The following is a 24,097-nucleotide window of genomic DNA, read 5'->3' on the forward strand; positions in this document are numbered from 1 at the left end:
AGCGATTTTTCGCCCTATATGCCACGGCGAAAAAAAATCTGACGGGAGGGGGGGCACGTGCCCACTGTGCCACTTCCTGGCTACACCCCTGAGCGTAGGGTCTACTTGGGCCATTCGAAGACGAAGAGAGGGTACAGGTGATGAAGAGACTTCTTAAGCATGTTACCGAAGCTGACCAGGATTTCTGGTCGGCTCTTTAGGCCTACAGGACATCTCTCTTGGATGTCAGACTGGCAACTACAGAGATCCCTTGGGGTCTTGGGCTACAGACGCGGCTACCCGATTACCAGTGTGGCCCTTTCTACTGAGAATTCAGCATCGTCAGGCTCGGTCGTCCACACAGTAATTAAAGCCACTCCATGAAGTCAACGGTATGCGAGTCTAGTGCAGCTCATGGGCCACCAAAGCAATGATTTTGAAGCCCCCAACTTATCCTAGGTCGTAACACGTAATCACGCAGGAAGGGCGCTGCCTCCAGCGCAATGGCAAGTGCTCCCTACCAACTCGAGAAGCCTTCCAACACGACTTCGTTTGCAACGAGAGCAACGTAAGACCCAGAACCTCGATAGCTTCGCGGCACATCAAAGGCACACCGCTGAGTAATGACCCCATTACCGCAGGTCCATCTAGTGGTCCTATGCCAGCACCCACAAGGTCGCTGAGAATGCAAGACCGCCACGACGTCTACAATATTGACTAGATCTTACCCAAGTGACTTGAACTCTATCTGTGTTTCATCGTGTTTTATAAAATGCCACTTCAAGCCATCATGTTTCGCACATATGTAAATAACCACACAGTTTCTTCGTGTTACCCAAGTAAAAAGGATCTATCGGCTAGCAACTCACTCTTGCACTACATACGATAAGCTTCAGGGGCGTTTCCTCAGGGTGTACTATAAACGTGACTGACGGAATTTATCTATCTATCTATCTATCTATCTATCTATCTATCTATCTATCTATCTATCTATCTATCTATCTATCTATCTATCTATCTATCTATCTATCGAAGAACGAGACTCAGATGCAGCACTTAACTTGGCCGGCTGTTCTTTATCAGCCCTCGTCTTTTCGGGTTGAGCGAGCGCGAGATCCAAAGTTCCATTGCTGCGCTCTATCTTCACAATCTATATAGGCACTGCGCCGTGCTCCCGACCAGGTTGCAAAAATTAGGTGCCTTTTCTCATCTTCTAACCACTACCACCACCAATCTATATATATATATATATATATATATATATATATATATATATATATATATATATATATATATATATATATATATATATATATATATATATATATATATATATTGTGTGTGTTTTAGAACCGGAGGGAGGGACGCGCTATTGCGGTCTGAACACGCCGGCCTGCGTGCATTTTAGAAAAATACATTTTTATTTTACCATTTTAATATTTTTGTTACTGCAAAACAAAAGAAATATGTAACGATGCCGTCACTCTGAACAGTAGCACGTTATCTTTCTGGTTCCTCTGAGAGACACATTTTATGAGGCAGTGGGTAGCGGTGCTTGCATCCCCGGTGTTTTGTGCGCACAGGCCGTTTTTCACGGCGTTCGAAACACTCAGGAGCAATCTTGACCAAGTTGTCCAGCAACAAGTCCTATTTTGTGCGCAAATCACGCTCCTCACACGAACCACGTCTCCTGGACTCTTATGAAGCACTGCTTCACGAGCGCTGACGAGGCACAGCCCGTAGAAACAACGGGCCATCGAAGAAAGGCAGTATTTGTCCAGGCTTCAGCTTGAGTGGTATCTGTTGACCGAGATTAACGGCAAGAATTAGACGACTCGAGAGGTGTTTTAACACGTTTTTTTTTTTTTGCCACACAAAAAGGACATGACTAAGTTTCGTCCTAAGTATGCTATACATCAGAAGAAAAGCGTTATCTATAATGCTGCATCAAGCTGAACTAATATTCTGTGTATGAAAGCTTATGAGTAAGAAATACGCTTACTGAGAATACACAGCAAGAACCGATAGGAATGAGTGCCAATGTTACGTTGACAACATTCCAAAGGGGAATTCAGGGGTGGAAAGGGGACGCATTGCGAGCTATTCATTGAAGAAATTGTTCTTTACTAATGATAGCAAATAGTTTTCATAAAATGAATGGGCCAGTTTATTCCTAATGTGCTAGTCAGTTTTTATTCGTGGATTTATTCAATATTCCACCAAGTTCCTATCATAAAAAGAAGTTGACGCCCAAATTTTTTGCGCTTTTATGTTACGTTCTACTGCTACATGGTAATTGGTATCTTCATAATGAAGTAAGAAATTGTGTTCATATGATTAGGGCTGTTGCTCTGATGAGTGCTTTTATTTGACGTCTGTAAGTCTAAGAGCAACAGAACGGCATGGCGTCAATTTGTTTCACCCAATTTCGTGTTCAAGAACTGCATGAAGATGGTAGCTCGTGTGAGCACAAGAAGAAATAAGGGCCCACGGATTATGCGGAAATAACTACTACATGCAATTGTTTTTTCATGAATAAGCTGTAGATTTCATGAATTTTAGGACATCTTTCTAGCTTTAATCAACTCACATTCAAAACAGGGTTATACCATCGTCAAGGCCCATTGATCCACTGAGAAAATTTGTGAAATGAGTGCCTGGCGAAAGTCGTTGCTGCTACGCTACTTGAAGAACGATCGCATTATTATAGCGCTCGTTTTGAAGCCAGTGCCCGTGTCTTGTAGCCCCGCGTGAAGATTCATTATATGCTAGTCTTATACTACAATAGAACGAAATAACTACATTTTTTCCTATCCACCACTCACTACTGGCAGATTCTATTAGTAACGTGGCCAGGCGGTCGTTCTTACCGCTGGTCAATCACAAAAAGTATGATAAAGTATTCGGTAAAAAATGTGCGCGTAGGCCGGTTTGTGATTCATGATTAGCAAAGGTAACCGCAAAACAAAGGACAAAAGAAGAGACAACACGGACCACGTCGTGTTGTTTCTTTTCTGTGTCCCATGTGGTTTTACAGTTGTCTTTGCAATAATTTTTAAAAGACATTAGCAACCAGAAAAGGCTCATCTACAAAATACCAATCCGATATTGTACTTCCATTCATATATCTGTAAGTTATCGCTAATCGCATAGCAGCTTTTGATTCATATATTTCCTCCAAAAATTTAATGGTTCTTTGGTAACACATCCAGCAGGATAATAAAGAGTGTTTGAAGACTACAAATTGAATAATTCACAGTTTGAGTTCAAAAGTATATATTAATACAGGGAAACGCACATTAAGGCACCAAATCGTAAAGGGCACGCCTGTGGGCTAGCTTGAAAAAAAACAATTATTATAACCTGATAATAAACCTAACTTTGCGATGTGTATTTGACTGAAACAAAGGAGCATTTTAACTCTTACCATTGTCTCAGGGCACGTTTCGAGCCTAACGTGCTGAAGCAGGCAGGCGAGAGTTGTCTTCGCTTGGACCATGCCGAGGCGCATGCCGACGCAGTTGCGAGGTCCGGCACCGAAAGGCATGTAAGTGAATGGCTTTATGGAGTCCTTGTTTTCTGGCTTGAACCTGTTGCCAAGAGTTAAACATACTACATGAGCAGTTGCACCTACACTGGAGATTAGTATTATGCAAGCATAAAAATACACCAAACGTAATACCATCGACATCGAGATATTCTCCTAGGAGAGAAAAACGCGCAATAACAACAAATCGAAGTCAAATGTACCACAACAATACAAGATCAAGAGAACATTATATATTGCTGGCATTGTCATTATTATCAAGCACTCTTTGTTAAAAGTTCATTGAATTGAGATTATGTACCTTTTGCGTCTGCATAATTGGCTATGTTTGTATTCAAAGGCGTCCTGAAACACTTTTTGAGCATGGTCACAAAACAATACCGATCGGGAGTAGAGGCTTCATAGAACATGCGAGCCAAATATTATAGCGCAGAGCGCACGGCTTGCAATTCACAATACATTATCTCGACAAATGACGGAGGAAACTCAAAAATCGCTCGTAGAATGCCATCTATCAGGCATTGGCTGATTTGAACATGGTGCTCTCAGTCGTTACAAGGATCACCGCGGGAGGCCGCGGGAGGGCGCGTGCTATCACACTGAAAAAGCCATCTGTTCGAAGAAGAAAAATGAAAAAAGATTCTCAAGGTCATGAGGCGTGCGTGACTCCCCCCCCCCCCTTTCACCCCGTCCTCCCACTTAGTTTCCAGCGCTTTCTTTAAAACCAGACAGTGGCGAATGCGACTGATGCGTGCGACAAATCTTTGTAAATCCGCTCTTACTGGACGAAGTCTTAAAATTTTTGCGGCATTGAATTCATGAATCAATAAGCTCGTTTAGTGAATGCATTCCATAGTTACTTGAAAAAGTGTTTCAGTGCCGCTTTAATGTCCACCAATGTTGTACCTGCTTTGCGAATGAGAAATGTCGGCTGCATGAATATTTATGTTTTTTTGGCAAATAATGCAGTGGAAAGTCACTTGTAGCGTATGAACATTGCACATTTGTGAATATTTATGTAGTGAAAGCTCTCTTGTTAAAGAACATTTACATTTCAGTACTCTGGGCATGTGAATGTTCGTCCACTTACTTCTTAGTTGAACTTGGTGCTTGTTCAAAACTTCATGGTGATAACTATCGTGTTCTGTTCAGATCGATACTGCTACCGCCGTTAATTCTTAATCGTATAATGCGAACGTTTTCTCTGGTCCCAGCAAGCACGTGCATTGTTTATTGGCATCAGGCTCTCGTTAATGCTGTCATTTTTGGCCGAACCTTGTTTAATTCAGCCTACCATCAGAGTGCGTCACGCACGAAGCACCGCAAATGACGAAAAGCGACATTCGTAAACAACTGAAACGGCTGCGGGCCTTAAGGAAGGCGTGATCGCCATCCACAATTTTACCACAAACTTATGTTGGCAACCTAGGGTACAGCTCCGGTGGCAATCTTGCTTCTTGTTTTTTTTTCTTTTTTTTGTGCACGTGAACGGCGTGGACGCTACCTGCAACCACGCCGATAGTGACAGTGGCCTACGAGCGATTGTTTCGTTTTCACCAAACGCCTTCAAAACCCCAGAGTTGCAGTCCATGACCATGCATTGGCGAGCCAGGTTTAGTCAGCAGCAGATGCGAGGCTCGGTAGTTCCATTACGACTTTGCACGCAGATCTCACGCGCACTTTATGAACAGGAGACGCTACGATTGTGTCTTTATCGACCACGGTTTCGTTCACAGTGCAAGCGAGACCCAGCAGCTTCCGTTTGGCTTAGGGCAATGCACACGGAATGTCACAAAACTTTAACATGGCGGAAGCTGTAGATGATGACGAAGATTGAAGCGTCCGCACGAGGGTTAGCGACTCAGAAATCACTTGTATACATTGTGATGGACGAACGATCACTAGCCGCCAAGTTTTCCGGCAGAAAAATTATCATCACGTGCACCTTGTGGCGTAGGTGGTGGCTTTATGTAATAGGAAGCTAGTCCAGGGCACGTCTTGACTTAATACACGGGGGACTTCAAGCATTGTCTCGTTATGAGCTAAGTCGGGAATAAGAAAAATAGCGCCTTTTACAGTGTTCTTATGCAAAGTATGAACTGGGTTCACGCATTCACCAAGAAAATGAGAATGCATATACAGAATAGACCCCTTATTTTTTTCTCGGTACTTTCCATCATACGGCATTCTGTTAATACGGACATGTTTTCCGCTTTCATAAAATCCGAATGATCGAATATTCACTGTACAACTCTCTCTGAAAACATTTCGTTATTCTGATTCGAAAACTTTTGAAATGTGTAATTTGATTGCAAGTGACCATTTGTAACACGTGACAGTAGTTTAACAGTATATTGACTGACTGGCAGCGAAATGATGGCGTTTGAATGCGATGGTTATTTTACAGGTGGAGGATATGAAAATCAAATGGCTACAAGGTCACACATTTTATCTCAATCAAGTGAAAGCACCTTCATTGCATATTGAATACTTTTATGCATTAAACTCGGTCCAAGTGATAACAGCATGCATGCGGTCAATGAGACTGTGAAAACAAAAGCAGTATATCTCGCAGGCTTTTTATTTACATAACAACAGGGTACCGTACCTGTCTGGGTTGAACCTCTCCGGTTCAGGAAAATTTTCCGGATCGTGGTGGATTCCTGCCACGGGAATGTCTACGGACATTCCCGGCTTGAAATTAATTCCAGCCACTGTGGTTTCTTCCGTGCAGAGGCGCACGAGGCTGCGGTGAAAGGGTCATACAGAAAATTGTGTACTTTAGCAATACAAGCATCGTTGACATGTTTTCAGAACGCCTTGATCTAGAAAACTAAGTGTTCACGATCACGTCACTTAGTTGTTTTATTATACGGTGTGACCACATTACTCAGTGCTTAAAAAACGCAGTGACATTATCACATAAAGGAAGATGGCGCCAGATGATGGATACGAAAATTAATATTTCAAATTGGTCTTCCCAGTGTTGTGAGAAATACCCACACCAAGTGAGACATAAGCTCTGCAATGCCCGAGCGTGCACTACCTTTACGAGATACACACCCATGCTGAAATGCAAGGGCTTGATATTTCATAGGGTCCGAATTTGCAAAGCTTTATGTTAGTTCTTGCTCTTTGTCGTTGAACGGACGGCTTGCCCCGTGTTGATGGCAGCCTGAGAATTTGCAAATACATTGGCTTGAATACAAATGTAGCCTAAGGTCTCTTTGTGAATAATTGTCTTCAATGGGCTGTCACGAATAACTTTGCTGTTTGTAAAATGGCTTCTCGGAGCAGGAACATAATTGTCATGGTTATGCTTGTATTACTTTTTTTATTCCCTTTAGTTCTTTCCCGATTTCTTGTAACAATGACCTTCTGAAAAAGTGTATTTCTCATTAACATCATTTCAGTGTTGAAGGAGCTTTTACATTTTTCGCACATCACTGAGTGGGCCGTTTGTCATAATAATAATAATAATAATAATAATAATAATAATAATAATAATAATAATAATAATAATAATAATAATAATAATAAATTCCTCTGATATTATTTGCCCAATCGAGGATAAGAATACAAAACACGCTGCAAAGCAGGTCCCTAAAGTTATCAGCACCCGAGCTTCTTTAAGATACTCCTAAACCCTAGTACGCCGTACCCTAGCATTTGTTCTATACCGAAATCACATATGTGGGACATTGCCACAGCTATGTACTGTACATTTAATGTTACACCACTATATTGCAGTGCAAACTAATTATACGAAGTTACGACAGAAATAGTACATGCTTTGATGCCTACATTGAGTCGGGAGTACAAAGTCTCAACGCCTCTTTGAAGCAGGCTTCGAGGTAAGGCATCTCCTGCAGGTTATCGTACGTGATCTCTCCCTGAAACAAAGGTATGCATATTAGCAGTTAACTATTTTGTTTGCTTCTTCACATAATTATACGGTACGGGTTAAGGGAGAGTGAGCAATAATTTCGACTTCCCTTGCCAGTAGCATTTCCGCACCCTCATAAGAACGTTCATAGGAATACACGTGCTGAAAAGACGTGTTACAATATTCTTTTGACTGTTACTTTTGGAGAAATTGCCACGAGTGTGAAACGTTATTAGAACGTGACTTCTCAGCATGCGAAACAATACCCGCGTGTGAAAATAAATGCACTCTTGAGACACACAGAGAGATAGAAAAGAATGAACTAGAAGGCTGTTATGTGAAAAGGTTGACTGTTTTCTACTTTACAGATGTCCGCATGAGCATGGTGGCTTTGTATCTCTTCTAATGTATGAGGCCGCTGAGCACTTGTTAAAAAAATGTGCAATGGTAGTAAAGCATTTACAAATATTTTCATTCCTCGTGTTGTAGGGTGTTTATGACACACAAGCACACTGCCCCGCTTAGAGACCTCAACACTTCTGGCTCCAACTTACTACTGAGTTTTTCTGAATGGTAAAAGCTGTGCGTAGGAGAAAACACAAGCGAAGTAACAGAGAAGGCAAGCGCTCGTCTAGTGTGTTCCTTCACTTGTGTTACCTCTCATTTATGCTACATTTACCTTCTACTGAGTCTTGGACCAACTAGCCAGAAAAAACACACTTCTGGAATATATAGCGTTATTAAGCGAACGACATTACATGACCCAAGCGAACGAGATTTTTAGCGAAAAAGCGACTTACACTATAGAGGTCGTTGAGAAAGTCACGTTACCACCAGCACGCCTCATTGCAGAAGGCGAGCGAGCTACGCTCTGACTTCGCCTTAGAGGCGATCGCTTGGCTTGGCATACTTCGCCTTCGCGAAAACATTATCTAGCCTACTTCATTTTTGCGAAAGCGTGCTTCTTCACGCTTACGTCGTGTTTCACGCTTACTTCGCGTTACCGAGCCGATAAAGCAGGAGATAAAGATGATGGCTCAAAAACTACCTGTCGAAGGTACCATAAGATCACAGTGGTGCGTTTCTTCGGACGGGAAGTGGTAGATAATGCGATTTGTATTTTTTCTTGCTCCATTGCTCTTATTGATCGCTGGCCATCTCAAAGTGAGCTTGTTGGGCGTGCTGCTTACAGATGCGCGCAGCAGCCTAGTGGCGTGTTATTTTTCCTATTTCACGGACTTTTTTTATCCGCATAGAAAAAAATGAGCACGCACTTAGTACGTTGTTGAAAGTAGCAAAGAGAGATATCGTTTCAACATACGCCCACCTGTCTCATTGAGGTTCAGATATTTCAGTGAGTGTTTTTTGTTGCAAATATAGTCTTGTATAATTAATTGTCATTAGCAAAGAATTTGTGCTGCTTAGTGCACTATGCAATATGCCCTAGATTTGCTTCGAGTAACGCCGTTTTTACTTTTTTAAAATTATGCTTCTTGATAGTTGGGACACCCAGCATAATCATTCTTGAAATGTCCACCGATCTACTGGCCGCCGTGTGCTCAACTTTGGGTGCACGCAAAAGAACCCCAGGTGGTCGAAATTTCCGGAGACCTTTACTACGGCGTTTCTCATAATAATATGGTGGTTTTGGGACGTTAAACCCTACATACCAATCAAATAATCAAATCAAAATTGATCTGCAAGCCGCGTAGAGCCATTGCTTTACCTCATGATGTGATCGAGTGTCAGATGCATGTTGGAGCTCTGAAGAACAGCAATGCTGGTAGATGTGATAGAGCTGTACTGTGTCAATGTAGTAAACTCGTGCGTAAAGTCCTATATGGTAATGAATGGACAAGTGGTATTTCCGATAGTGCATTCTATCACTGGCAAGCAGATTGAGTGATTAGTATTGCGCACAGTTCCGCCGAAACACCCCGGCATTCACTACTTACAATGTCGTGTTCTCAATTGTTTCTAGAATGAGGGACCAGACTCATGTGCGGGTGTTGTTCAGAATCTGTTTTAGATGATTACACATAGCAATGGAAGTCTGTCCTCGTAAAACATAAAAGAGAGTAGGGGGAGGGAATGGGGAGCGTCGACAGAGTGTTGAAGTTGTTTTTAGTGTCGTTGCATTAGCACTCAATAATCGTGATCCCCAAAGGTGTCAATGCACATAATGTGAAAATTATGTCATATCTTCCAAAGCTACCACTACAGGTCACTAATCTATGCGGATTGAAAAATACATACTTATTCAATGTCGCATTCAAGGCATGCTTGAGATAACTCAGTGCATTCATCTATCGCTCCTCGCAGTCTTAGCTTAGGCTAGAGATCGAATGTTTTGTTTGTTAAAAAATATTTGTTAAAATCAAATAGTGTGCAGCATATATTGGCCGCATACTTCTGACGCTGCCTTGTCCACTTCAAAAATGACCCTGTCTTGGCATTCGGGATTGAGGGCCAGGTAGTAAGCGGTGGTGCTGAGAGCTGTTGATACCGTCTCAACGCCAGCCACGAAGAACACCAGCAACTGTGCAGTTATCTCATCGAGTGTCATTTCTGAAAAAATTAAGTCAGTTTCATAGCAGGGTTAAGGCAATGATTGCGGTAGCTACTAATTGGATTGTGATGCGAAGAATAGCATGCAACTCAAAACCTGCAGCGTGCTGGTCAGGCACAAACGATGCATGAGAAGAACGCACACAGTAGGAGTGTGAACTAACAACATTTACAGCGCGGCACTAGCAACGCTGCTCAAATGCAAAGGACGCACGAAACGAACGCACAGGTATACAAAGTACGAGTGTGAACAAGTGACACATTTTTTTTTACTTTTTGTGTTTGAGAAGCACGCTGCAAGTGTCGACTATGCGCCACCAACTGCCCTAACTTAGCCGTTGGTGAAGCACGCTGCAAGTGTCAACTATGCGCAACCAACTGCCCCAACTTGGCCGTTCAAGCTGGCAGCTGACTTTTTTCGGGAACGTAGCCGCGGCAGCAAGCAAACTGATCTTTGTGTGCTCTGTCTCTACAACGCAAAGTTTGCAGTGAAAGCACAAGACGTATACAAATTGGCTGTCTCACGAGATAAGCTTGTGAACGGGGGACCACGCCTTGTAACTAAGTATAAGAGCAATGCCTACTTCATTTATTTCAATGCCAGTGCAAATGCGCACTCTTCAACGGGAGCCATCGGTCCGCCTTAGTTCAGGCAGTGATCGAGTGATCGGGATGTGACGCTACATGATGGGTAGCGCTGCTTGCGTTAAACGGAGAAACACTTTGAAAAACAACATATCTAACGGAAAAACACTTGGTTGGCTACTAAGAAAAGGTAGATAGGAAACTGCCCTTTCCGAAACCTCTCTTCTGTTTCTATTCTCAGGCACAAAGCCTGATATTTTTTCTGCAAGGAATATTCACACAAAGAATACTCACCTAAACATAATGCTCACCTAAAGACTACCACTCCCACAGCAATACTTGTACTCAGTGATTCACTGTAAAGTCATGCCCCTGTACAAATAAATAGCTCTCACTGATATGTTTCTATTCTCTTAAATTGCGAGAAACCAGCGACACTTACTTCTTCCTTGAGCATTCTCGGGTTTCTCTTGTGCACTCTCCTCCCAGTTGTAATCAGCGTTCATGAAAATTTGGAGAAAGTCGTCTTGTTCCTGCATATAAGCAGGCAAAAAATATAGCCCTGCTAATTAACCAGTAAATTCATTTCTATTTTTACTGTATAATCAGATGTCATTGCCCGGAATTCATCCGGGCTTGCCAGTAAAATGGTAAAGTAAAACGTTCACAGCCCATATCTCGGCTTTGTAAAAAAAGCGTAAATCGTACTTTCTGTTATCTCAAATGTACAAGGAAAAAAATTTGTTTTCTTTTGAACGCACTTGATACTATGCAAAATAAATTAATTGTACCCTGCTATTTCACCCTTAGCACGTCTAACAATTACACATGCAGGATAATCTGATGACCACAGCGCACATGATTCGTGCTATGTAAAAGCTGTGTGAAATAAGCTTGAGTGCATCGAACACTAAGGGCAATGAAGTTGAGGGCTGGGCTAGTTGGTGACTAATCATTATACCCTGTAGTGTAGTAGCGCGCTTTTACAGGGACAATGGGTACAATATCTGGACACGACAGTCGCTACTAGAAATATATTTGAGAGAGTATCGAGTGTTGTGTTCCTGTAATAAGTGCGCTACTTCAACATGTGGTATAATGTGCACTAAGTTACTGTATTTGCGATAAGCCTGAATGGCATACAAACTGATTAGCCCAACAGCATACGGTATTTACTTTACGGGAGTTTCTTAACGCCTACTGCCCACATGCTTGGCCTGACGGTCCCTATCGTGACATTCATGAGCATTGCAGGCCTCTAATAAATGTTTGTGACCAACCAACTAACCAATTATATTGTGCCACTTTGAAAATGTCGAGCGTGGTGCGTATATGAATACAAAATACGCGAAAACGGCGTTGATATACTTGGTGAAGTTTTTTATATATTGTTTTAATAGAAAGCTTTGAAAGGTTTTGTATTAACAAAGTTTCAAAGACCTGCAATAGAATATAAAACGGAGTGAATTCGTCCACATTCATTCTGTATATGCAATGCAGCCGTGACCGCAACAGAAGGTACAGAGAAGTACACAGGAAAGGCATCCTTCATACTTCTCTGTTTTGCGTTGCCGTCACCGCTACATTGATGTTGCAATGCAGAAGGGTGTATTGTCACCACACACGCACGCTCATCGACCCAAGTGAAAGTGATAACGGTTTATTAAACTCAGCCCATGTAACATAATAGATAATGAGTGTTCCAATTGGGTGCAAGCATAGTGTACTGAAAAGAACGTTCTTAGTATTCTCGTTAAACTTCCTAGAGGAACAAGACGATTTTAAAGTGGCTGGATAATGACACAGACGTCTCGAACTGGTTGTTTCATCCTGAGATTTGTAATCACTGTATGATCTTCATGAAACCTCTGGTTCAACCACCGGTTCAACCGTCTTTGAAACGTTGTTATTTTCAGTAAATATTTCATCTCTTACACAAAGGGCTTATAAAATACGCTTAAAAAGACAAACGTGAACCTTGATCTCGTGCTGCTAATTTAGAGCACTTCAATCGGTACGTAGTACATTAACTTTATTTCTACAACAGAGCAAAGCTCTTTCCTAAGCGGCCATGCTTATTAGCACGTGAAAAACGATAATCGCATTTTATCGCATTTACATGATGTTATATCAGAGAACGATTGGCCATAATGGATGGACTGTTACAAGTAGAGTGACCTAGAATAGGGCACTCTAGTTGCAAGTCAGTTGCACTTCATCACTGCCCCAGACATGCTAGAATATTACAAATGCGAGGGTGCCACCAACAATGCCGTTTGATATTCCTGGAGCGCCATTTATTTTTCTGTGTAATTCCGAACAGATCTCTGTTTTTTACACAAAAAGTAGGTCTGCTACTTGGCCCGCATTTTATTAGTGGTTGGTTCATCAGAAACAAACAGCTACTTATGCAATAGAACAATGACTTCTGAAGCTGATAGTAACAATAATTTACACAAAGAACACGAGGATAATCTGTTTTGACATTCACGTCAATACTACGCGCTATTAGAGGATACACTCATTTCAAGCTACAATGGCGTAGGAAAGAGAGAGAGAGAGATGTCACAGCATGACTCTCATGGCTGCAGCTGCCCACGCTCCGCAACGTCTGAAACATTTGAGAATAAAATTTTCACGCGAATTGAAAACAAAATCGAAACCATCTCATGGTAAGCTGTGCTAACTTTTAATACCTTGTGCGGCCTTATAATCTTTCTTTTTCATGATGAAGATAACTAGGCTAACAAGTAGCTTCATAGTTAAAATGAATCATGCAACGTCAAGCTTATCAAACGCTGTCGCTTATCAGCCGCACCCACTGAGGACGTCCGCCACGCCGACTCTGCCCGCCGGGCGAGTTGATTGATTTGTGGGGTTTAACGTCCCAAAACCACCATATGATTATGAGAGACGCCGTAGTGGAGGGCTCCGAAAATTTTGACCACCTGGGGTTCTTTAACGTGCACCCAAATCTGAGTACACGGGCCTACATTTCCGCCTCCATCGGAAATGCAGCCGCCGCAACCGGGAATCGAACCCGCGACCTGCGGGTCAGCAGCCGAGTACCTTAGCCACTGGACCACCACGGCGGGGCACCGCCGGGCGAGTAGAGTGCGAGTAACAAAACTTTAGACGCACGAAGGATGTAAGAAACAGCCTTTCAGCTCCGCTAACATGAAACCTGGGGAGGGGTGAAAGGTGCAGTTCGCCTTTAGTTAACGCGCATTCTGCGAATCGGTATTGCTCAACTACGCACAAGAGTAATCTCCCACTGGCAAATACAATGCAGGTCGAAATCTAGTGCGTGTAGATACGTTGTGACCAGTGAATGGCTGTGCAGCGCGTTGTCTCTTGCGGGTGGAAGTAGCGTTTCGATATTCAACGCGCCCCGTTCGCTCTCTCTCGCCGCGCGGCGAACGCTGAGGCGGTGGCGAGAGAAGGTGGTCCTACTTTCGCGCTCAAGCAAATCGAACATTACGACAGCAGATAACAGGTGATGTTCACCGACACGCTGAGATTATAAGGTGCTTCGCCCCTTAAACGCTGTCGGTCATGTTCAAAGGTGACGAACTGCAGCGCAAGGTTACGTCGCCTTTGCATTATTATGTCCCTCGTCTTATAAGACTGAAGCAACAACCACAGCCAAGCTCTCAGCATAGACATGGCGAAATGGGAGCATCCTTTTAAAAGACGTGCTCATGTTCACGACACTTAAGTACCTCCAGCAATATAGTTCGTCACTTTACCTGGCTCTTGGACTTGCGTTCTTCCATCAAGAGTGAAACAAACGCCTTGAATAAATCGGTGGATGCCTTTGGAGGATAGTCAGGCCTCACAATCTTGCTCAGTGATGGCATGAGAACTGTAACAAAGCGGAAGTAAGTTGCAATAATTCTCGTTGTTTTTCATGGATCATCCAGCACGTTTCATAACTATAACTATTTCCGGAGTTTTACGTGCCGAAACCACAATATCGTTATGAGGTACGCTGTAGTGATGAACTGCGTGAACTTCGATCATCTATGGTCCTTTTCTCTGGTTGTTCCTACTTGAGAATACATCACGGCAAGCGGGTTTCCGGCATTTTATCTCCGTCGAAATGCGACCGGCGCGGCCAGAGTTGAACCAGTCCCCTTTTACTCAATTATCCATACGGCCAGAATGGTGGGGCAGAAATCTGCATTATCTATATAAGCGAATACAAAGAGACACTTGATCACGCAAGCAGGAAATGGTTTCAGCTGCTATAAAAGAAATGCCTACTTCTCTCTAAACCCTAAAGAAAGCTTTTTCTGAGTTCTCTTTTACGCTTTAGATTTGCCCACTTTAACTTGAAAAGCTTCGGGTGTTTGGCGTTCTTAGCACTCCCTTCGCATCCAGCTAATGGGCACCTCGAATGCGAAAACATTTGCTGGACTTTTTCTTTGTACAGATCACTGTACACAACTATATAGTGTGACTGCTTGGACATGTTCGTAAGACACAATGGAAACATAATACACGCAGGAGGACTAAGTAGAAGAGGCTTAAGATACACAAGCAACATTTCATGAAAGCCGCATTTTCAAGTTATTTGGGTGGCTACGAAATGCCAGTTAAGGACTTTCGCTGAACAATTCGCATAAGACGGAAGCTTTCCACAGCCATCATCATAATAGAATCTTTGTTGTGTATTGTATAGGTTGGCAACCGCTGAAAAACTATGGTTTCATATCGTGAGTAGCCTGTCTTTTTCGAGGTGTGAACTGATTCTTGTTGGTAAAATGATGGCTTTCACGTGTTTCTGCATAACACCCTAAGTATTGCGTAAGCAGTACGAAAGCTATGAAGAAACAAGATGTTACATGAATCTACATGGTGATATGTCTTCGGCACAGTAAGATGATGCTCATTCTTCTCTTTGTGAACAAAAATGGCGCAATGAAGGAGGAGGAAGAAAAACGGTCGGTTGACGAGGGAAATAAACGCGGAGTAACGGTCAGGTTAGCTATTTCTAAGACCAGCTCGCCACCCTAGCTGGGCAAGGTATGGGGGTGAGGCAATAAGAGATGATAGAAAATCGGTGCTATACAAAAAGTGAGCAGAAAAAGAAAACGCAAAGAAAGATAATGCGTTAAACAACACTGCTTGAAGTCTCTCTTTCCAAACAATTGTTCGCAAGAAACAGAACAACACTCTCACAACCTTCTTTGGTGGGGACTATCTCAGCCACTGTTATCAGAACCTTTCTTCTAAAACTGATGATTGTTAAATCTATCTAACACATTTTAAAGTTTTTCTCGTGGTGCACCCGAAGTACGGACATTTGCCGAGACGACGGGCAATTGCCTCCTCGCAGCTGCAGTTATTGCATGTCGCGCTGTTGGTGATTGCTATTCTAAATGAATATACGCATTCGTCAAGGCCACCACAAGCCACAGACAGCTTTGGAGCGTCCTAAGCTCTAGTTATTTCCGACGGAAGAAGCAGCCGGACCTTCGAGCCCAAGTTGTGACGATGAGCGTACCACTTTCCACATGCCAGTTCAAGAGCGAGTGAACGAAGCATTATATAGTGCCACTCAATTCCACATTAGTTCTATGGATGAACAACCAAGAAATTCTCGTTTTGTGAGCCGAGTACTTTTTACTTAATCTGAATGTGAAAATATTTGAAAATAAGCTTCACTTGTATTGGCTGCAATGACATTAAGAAATTGATAATTTAATTGACAAAATCATTCAAATGAATCACTCATCTCCTTGTGCAAGAAAATATGCAACACTCACACAACATCACCACTCTCCAGCCACCCGTGCTCATATAAATAGATTCCAAAGATTTGATGATTGGGTGGCTCGTGTCATTCTCGCTGTCAATATCGATGCTGTAGTTCAAGGCAGCTGTGATGTCGAGTGCCGTGTTGGTGGCGAGCCTGCAAAGAATATTATCCCGCTTTTATTGTATGTGTTCAATGGAACGCATAATCGTCGAGATGTTTCTCTCGATCGTTTCACAAGCTGTTTTCTCAGATTCGGAAGTATATTCCGTAGTGCAGAATGTGACATTTCCTACAGAGACTATTTAGGAAATTAACCGCGTACGTGCTATGCGTTGTGATTCATGTACGCCAATCATTAGAACGAAACGGAAAATTTTTATTGAAGTATAAGCTGTCGTTATGAAAAAAGACTTATACACAGGTTTCAACCAGCCCAAGCCGCTTGTCAGCCAGGTAAGAATCACTGTTATGATCGTCATCAGCATTGAAATTCTTTCGGCGGCTGTGAACCCGAAAGAAAAGTTCTAGGCGCACCTTAAGTAAAAGTGTGCAGCTTTCATGGGCTGAGTTCCTCTCCGTCAAGGGTAAAAAAGGGCGACCTTGGACCATTTCGGCGTAAAGAAAACGCGCGAGACAGAACAGGTAGGTAAAAATCAGTGTTATGATCGTCATCGGCATTGAAATTCTTTCGGCGGCTGTGAACTTGAAAAAAAAAAGTTCTAGGCGCACCCTAAGTAATAGTGGGCAGTTGAGACGGGCTAAGTTCCTCTCCGTCAAGTGTAAAAAAGGGCGACCTAGGACCAGCTCGGCGTTAAAAAAAAAAGAGATTAGAAAAGGCCATTGTGACGTCGGCTCTATCCAAGGTACAAAGGCTTTCCGGGCGAACAATGAGGTGACGGTGCCATTTTCGAAGCCACCATGGTATTCGCTGTTTGCGGTGGCAGCTAAAACTAAACCGGTTGCAGCTGCACCTTTCGATAAGAACGAAGTCCCGGAAACTTGCAGTTGTTAGCGACCAACTTCTAGCAAACGACGAGGGGTTAGTCGACCATTCTTCATCCTGCCTGTCTCCATAGCAGTGACTACATGGGGTGGCATGTTTGGCAATAAACCTGTCAGGCCGCTACATTGTTCTACCCGAACGCAGACAGGCAAGTGCAGTACATGTACCGGGAGCTGTTCTTCTTGAACATCCCCCTACTTTGAGAGAGAGATCTTCGACACCCTAGTTAGCTAGTATCTTCGGACGCACGCGAAGTCTGTGTGTCGTGTGCGAAGCGTTGGTGCGGTGCGTTCGTGACCATATCTAGGAATAGTTTAGACCGTTCGATCTCCACGTGCATTGTGTGGTGTCCTTGCCCGCCTTTGTGGTTGGAGCACCAAGACCATCGAGCACCGCATTGGCCGAAGATTCGGACAATGAACCCAGGGTTGGCAACGTGACACTATATATGTGGCACACCTTTTGTATATTTTCAGTTCTACAGTTCTCCAACGAACTATTACTTATTTGATCACTTTCTATCGACATCTCAGTTCTTAATGATGTGAATGTATATTTGTCGTTCTTAAGAGCGCCTCATCTGACTTGTTGAATGATGGGTCCTACGACGGGGACTACTGCCCAAATGAGACACGCTGAACCCGGTGTTGCAGCACCGGACTGTCGCACTTCCTACTGCTTCAATGTGTATGATGGTATCACTTTTGTGCATGTAAGTTGCGGCATCTGCTTGCTTTTAGCAGTCGCCGGTGATGTGGTATATATAGTGTAGAAATTCCTCCGTGTCACGGTAAGGAGTCTCGAAGCACATAGGGAAATGGCGCGTTTTGAGTAGGAGTACACTCCTATTTGATTTTTTTTTTCAATTCATATCTTCATCTACTATTATATGTGTTTTTTTCAGGAGGGGCATGCACTTGTCGTGTAAAACATTGATGGGCAAACGGGTCCCTTGTGATTGAAGGGTTATAAGTTTGATAACTTCATGCCAAATTGGACTCTCTAGGACCTTGTTTCTCTACGAAAGTTTGAGGTTGGCAGCATGGTTACTTTTTCGCTACATTTACCTTCTGTTCAGACGCAATTAGTAGCCAATTTTTTAAATATTTGCAGGTGTTTTTTGAAGAAATGGTCAACAATTTCGAGTACTTGGAACTCAACTACGGGAGAGCATCTAGAAACGGAATGAAGTCCACGTGGCCCGTACAACAACATGGATGCCTAGAGATCAGACGCTGTTGTCAGCCTTTTCAGTCACGTAAGCCTTAAGCATTCGTAAGCATTTTAAGGACCTTAAGCATTCGGCATTGTTATCTAACCAAAAAAATTAGTACCGTTTTTACTGAGATAAAAGCGAATCGGAGCTTAGTTTCTCATCAAACAAAGAATATACTTTATCTAAAAAGTAGCTCAATGCTTTTTACGCATTGGGCAGCTGTCCACGAAATAAGAAAAACTGCTTTTTTTCCAAACTATTGCACAAGCGTTTTTACCCTAGAAACGTAATATTTCTTTACAGGCGATACTAAATACAAGTATACTTCATATTAGGCCATACATAATATATTTCGGAGGTTCAGGTAAAGAATAAACAAAAATACCAACGTCACAAAAACGGTGGACACACATATACACCGTGTCTTTCAAATGAAGGAAACCAACGAGGCTAAAAACTGACCATGCATTCAAAATACTAGTGCCTTAAATAACATCAAAATTTGTCATTTAGCCATTTCATTGCACGTACAAAACGGGTAAAACGTGCTACGTTTGCCACTAAATGCAAGTTGCAAAAGATTTTCAATGCGCCCTAAGAACGACAAGTTTAGAAAACCGAGGAATAAACCCACCTTGGTGGAAGGCACCAACCAAATTAACAATAAACTTCAGGGCCAGCATTAACTCACCCGCTGAAGTCCACGAGCTCATCCTTTGCCGCCGCTTCCTTGACTCGTGACGTCATCTTTGCTGCGACAGTTTTTACCTTCACCAAGATCTGAAATTTAAAAAAAAAAAATCTTGATAAGCGAAACCTCCTTCTAAATAAGCAAGGCGTGCCATTTCGCATTAGAAAAAAAGCTCAGAGCGTGATTATATAAGCCATGAAAAAGCGTCATGTTCGCGATGTCTTGCCGTCTTTAGGAAAGCTGTAGCACTCACTGACGTCAGAGTGAAAAAAAACTTAGACGGCACTCGAGCTTCGCCTTCACTTACTCAATCGCTAGCATAACTTTTCATCTCGGTAGATACCAAAACCATGCAGTGAGAAAAGGAACGTCTTTGTGGTTTTGAACTGACCTTTTCAAACTATCTTAGAATGCCTACTGCAAGAGAGGAGCCACCATGAAATGTGCGGCACCTTGTTTTAGGTATAAAATCGTTTATATACTCTAGATATGTTTAGAAATAGACGGTTTCCGAAATAACTCGTTCGTAATGAAGGCAAAAAATATATAACAAGCCTGAAAGATAAGCTGCAATTAGATAACCCTAACATTCAATTTGTTTTGTTTGGCGTAGAAAATCCCATACAGGTGCAGTTACGAAGTACCCACAACGACATCATTCTCCTTCTTTCGAGTTGGCAATGTACTCGCTACAGGCGGCAGTGAGCCAACACGCCCACCTGCGCAGCTGCACACGTCGTTTATGCTGTCACTAAGAACGATACTGAATAATATTAGTGGGCGTTTTTACTAGTGGGCCTTTAAGCCAGCCACACATTTCAGATCGTTTGACGCCTGGTGTGGTTCTATATACGCTTCTGCGTGCCACGCAGCATTACACGTCATAATTGCACTCGTTGTACTATGAACATTTCTATAGCTTTTATATTTTGTTTTGTTTTTTTTAAGACGATAGTCTTTCGTGGAGACATTCAACACAAAAATTTTGGTCTGTCTGTCCTTCTCTTCTGTACATTTTTCTGTTTGTCTGTTCTTACCAATACCTCAAACCGCACCAAACAGCCAACCGCATTCGCAGCGCACACCAATATTGCTCAAGGTTGAGTGTTCATACTTGTGCGATTGTGAATTAAAAGGCAATTATTGCACATATCTGAGGCACCATAACAATACGTCGATGTTTTGTATGTGTGCATTTATACTAGAGAGGGCACACACAAGTAATTCTAAGGACCGTAGGGCTTATCACGCTGCACTGACAGTGCAACGCGATGCTCAAAAAGGTAAGTGCTCCAACGCTTTGCTAAGATGACACGTTGGTGGTACCTGCCCGTCGCTCTGCGTTCTACGCCTTATCACCTCCGAAACTGGCGCGCATCTTTCTCCGCGGGCGCGCACGACTTCTTTCGATTTCGAACTGCCAGATGGTGCTCGTGTCTAACACGCCTCGATGCGCTCGTTCGTCTCCGCTACACGCTCGAGGCACTAACGCAGCGCCTCCAGAATACAATTCACCCATTTTCTTACGCAGAACATCAAATAAACGTTTTGTTTATTGTCTAGAGACGCAAGACTATCGTCTTTAGACGACATATGCAGCGTAACATGCAGATTCGGGGCCAATTTTCTTTCAAAGCGATTCTGGGCACGGGTATAACTCTGGCTGAAGCAGGTGTCAAAACGAAATCTTGCCACGCTGAAGTGCTGGATTCAATTCACCCTTGAACTATGAGATTAATTTTTAATTTGCATCGATCTCGTTTCACACATGGACAACACAGGTTCTGGTTCACATCCAACGACGCTGACGCCAGCCTTAAGAAGAGAATTTCTGTGAGACGAGCGCTCATTTCTTTAACATGGGGTGGATTCGCGTATTTTTGAGGTGCAACACTAGGTGGCCAAGGTGGGCCCCATTACATTAAGAAGAAATACATGATACGTTGGGCCTGTTGTGTAAGAAGGTGTGAAACGTGTAAGTTTACCAATATATAGTGTTAAGGAGAAATTACTAAACAATAAGTTTTTGCCTGTCTGTAGGTGTTACACGGAAAGCTACTTTGGGAATTAAATGCAATACTTCGAGACATGATTAAGGATTAGCGTTTGTAACGTAACAGATAAATAGTAAATACATTAAAGGTTCTAATGTCTCGCAGGAATACGCAATGAAAAATGCTTCTGTAATAATTTCCTTCGCAAGATATTTTCTTCTTTTGTGCTTACCGTCTTAAGTCTGGTTGCCGTGAGCGCCGGCGTAAAGATTGTTCGTGCTCTCTTCCATTCCTCTCCTGACAGGTTCATGATGGACTTCTTCCATACTTCAGTCCCCAAGGACTGAGATAACTGTACAGGGAGTAAAGATGGTCAGACAATCGTGAAGAGATGCATCTCGGTTTTTTTTTTGTAGTTGTAGACATGCTGGGACAATATTTGAGGTTTTTTTCGTGTTTAAAGTAGTCTGTATAGATTTTTTATAAAAGGATAAGGAAGGCAAACAAAGTTGACAATTCAAACAAAAAGAAGGTTATCGCCACATGTACTTAGGAATCTAAAGCTATTATTATTATTGTTACTATTATTATTATTATTAGTAGTAGTAGTAGTAGTAGTACTAGTAGTAGTAGTAGTAGTAGTAGTAGTACTTTGAACACAAATAACACCCAGATCAAAAGGTGATAGGGAAGGAGGAGGAGCAGGATGAAGGAAAGAAATGAAAGGCAGACAGGTCAACCAGACGCGTATCCGGTTTTCTACCCTGCACTCGGGGAACGGATGAGCGGATTAAATGAGAAGAAAGAGAGGAGAGGTAGCATATTACCGTGTGGGTACATGTATGCCTGTCCATTACACGCTTATGAGCACTCACTTCGTCTGGTCGACCTCAAGAAACTATATTGGCGTCCGCGCATTTTACTGGCCTACAAGGCGTTGAGCCATTACTCGAGGACCTTCTCTTCGAAAAAAACGTCTATTATGTAGTTTGTTTGATGGTTCGCGTAGCACGCCGTGTTAACTCACAAAGCAATCACAGGAACACATTGAATATCCTATTGTCTCGTCACAATCCACGATTCACAGGAGATAGCAAGGAGACAAGCTCCCGAGTGCCGCCTAAATAGGCACAACACCTGCCCACTCCTTCGAGGAGAGTAAAACATAGAGGAAAGAAAGATAGGAAGACAGAAAGGAGAGATGGAAAAAATAATAACAAAGACAGGACGCAACTGAGTAGCGATATGGAAAAATGTTTGTAAACACATGGTCAAATTGGTTTAGTTCAAAAAAGTTAGCAGGACTCCACGGGCTTGGCCACACCGAGCAGCACATGCTCCCGCTAACAGGCGATCATCAAGGGTCATGCACTTAATTTCAATAAGTACATATTCTTTCATGAGCAGAGCCCGCTGCAAAGCGAATGCAGGACATTCTAAAACCAGGTGTTCTAATGTATCACAGTAGCCGCAAGACATGCATAACAGACTGTTCATACGTCCTTGACGATATATCATTCATGCCCTACCTTAGCCAAGAAGCCCTGTGCAGTGTCGACAAAAAATCATTCAAAAAATTGTGTAGTCTGTGTGCATCACTAATTTATAGCGGTTTTTCGGAAGGGAAAAGTACTTCAACCAAAATATCAACATACCGATCTGTCAGAGAAGTTCTTGAATTTTGTGACCATGACCTCTCGCAAGATGTCTGGATCCCCGACCACGAGAGTTGGTGCCAGGCCTTGGTAGGAGCTGCAATGACAACTCATGAGTATGTACTTCAGCTAAAAAGATAATTATAGATAAAAAAGAATTTGACGCAAAAAGGGGGGTCGGCAAAAATCTAGCTGACTTCGGCAAACACTGCTGCAGTGTGATACACGCATGTGTGCACATGTGGTATGACGTGTTCGCCGACTCTTTTACACACACTCGTTGCCAAACCGACCCAATACTCGCCAAGATCTCCAGTAGGACCATTTGAAAACTACGTTTCATGCCGGTTAACTAACTTGATGTTAACCCAGTTGATATCATCTAAATTTGGTTAGAGCAAAAGAACATAGCCCGAGTTTACAGAATGCTTTTAATCTAGAATTTTCCGTGAGGGGAAAGTTTAGCCGATCGCGTTACTTGACATATAATTCGTGCAGACGGCTAGTAATTACCTAACAACAGTTATATGCGGGAACATTTTTTGTGAGGTACCATACTTATTCGATGGTTGGCATTGTATTACACTCTGCCGCTGTGGTAACGGTGAGTAACTGCTCACCCGAACATCGCTGGTGCAATGCCTCCATGGGTGGTGCGTTCTGATGGAGGTGAAGTGCTAGATGCCCGTGTCAGCGAAGTTAAAGAACACCAGATGGTCGAAAGTTCCACAGCTCTCCACTATGATGCATCTTAATCATATTGATACAAGTCATCATTAACATCAAGTAATGCACCATAAAGGCGACGAAGATGACGATTGAAAAAAAGCTCGTGTTGTGGTTGCCACTCCGCCATCTTGGTTCAAGGACACTGTGTACTCCGTGTACAATTTGTAAATATATTACTACCCTCTGTCTACTTTCACTCCGTGACATTTTGTTGGAGGTGGCTATTACACGTAAAGCCCCAAATATTATCATTATGGCATCACATGACGTGCCGTGCAAGTAGTGCATATGAGGCAACGAAGACGCGGATACAAAGCAATTCTCGATAAAGCACCGCAAAGCAAGAAGGTGCACTTACCCGTACACGCGACCATATTGATTGTAGGCTTGGATGATCACTCTGTTCACGGGCTGCAGTAATAGATGATACGCATTGCACATAGCGCAATATTTGGCGCTACAGATACAGACTCCGCGTGT

General features: G+C 42.8%; 1 protein-coding gene across 1 annotated transcript in view; it reads right to left on the minus strand.

Moving 5' to 3' along the window:
- Positions 1-1,482: 1,482 nt before the first annotated feature.
- Positions 1,483-24,097, minus strand: part of LOC119183193 (uncharacterized) — a 100,213-nt gene continuing 77,598 nt past the window's right edge. The window contains exons 17-28 of the mRNA XM_075887872.1: positions 23,976-24,028; positions 22,889-22,985; positions 21,466-21,585; positions 19,240-19,328; positions 16,337-16,482; positions 14,315-14,430; positions 11,008-11,098; positions 9,823-9,980; positions 7,331-7,419; positions 6,135-6,272; positions 3,407-3,569; positions 1,483-1,779 (exon numbers count right to left, since the gene is read on the minus strand). Coding sequence (XP_075743987.1) covers positions 1,693-1,779; positions 3,407-3,569; positions 6,135-6,272; positions 7,331-7,419; positions 9,823-9,980; positions 11,008-11,098; positions 14,315-14,430; positions 16,337-16,482; positions 19,240-19,328; positions 21,466-21,585; positions 22,889-22,985; positions 23,976-24,028 — 1,347 coding nt within the window. The 3' untranslated portion in view covers positions 1,483-1,692. The remainder of the gene's footprint in view (positions 1,780-3,406; positions 3,570-6,134; positions 6,273-7,330; positions 7,420-9,822; positions 9,981-11,007; positions 11,099-14,314; positions 14,431-16,336; positions 16,483-19,239; positions 19,329-21,465; positions 21,586-22,888; positions 22,986-23,975; positions 24,029-24,097) is intronic.

The sequence above is a fragment of the Rhipicephalus microplus genome, chromosome 3, assembly GCF_043290135.1.
Source record: "Rhipicephalus microplus isolate Deutch F79 chromosome 3, USDA_Rmic, whole genome shotgun sequence".
Classification (NCBI taxonomy): Eukaryota; Metazoa; Arthropoda; class Arachnida; order Ixodida; family Ixodidae; genus Rhipicephalus; species Rhipicephalus microplus.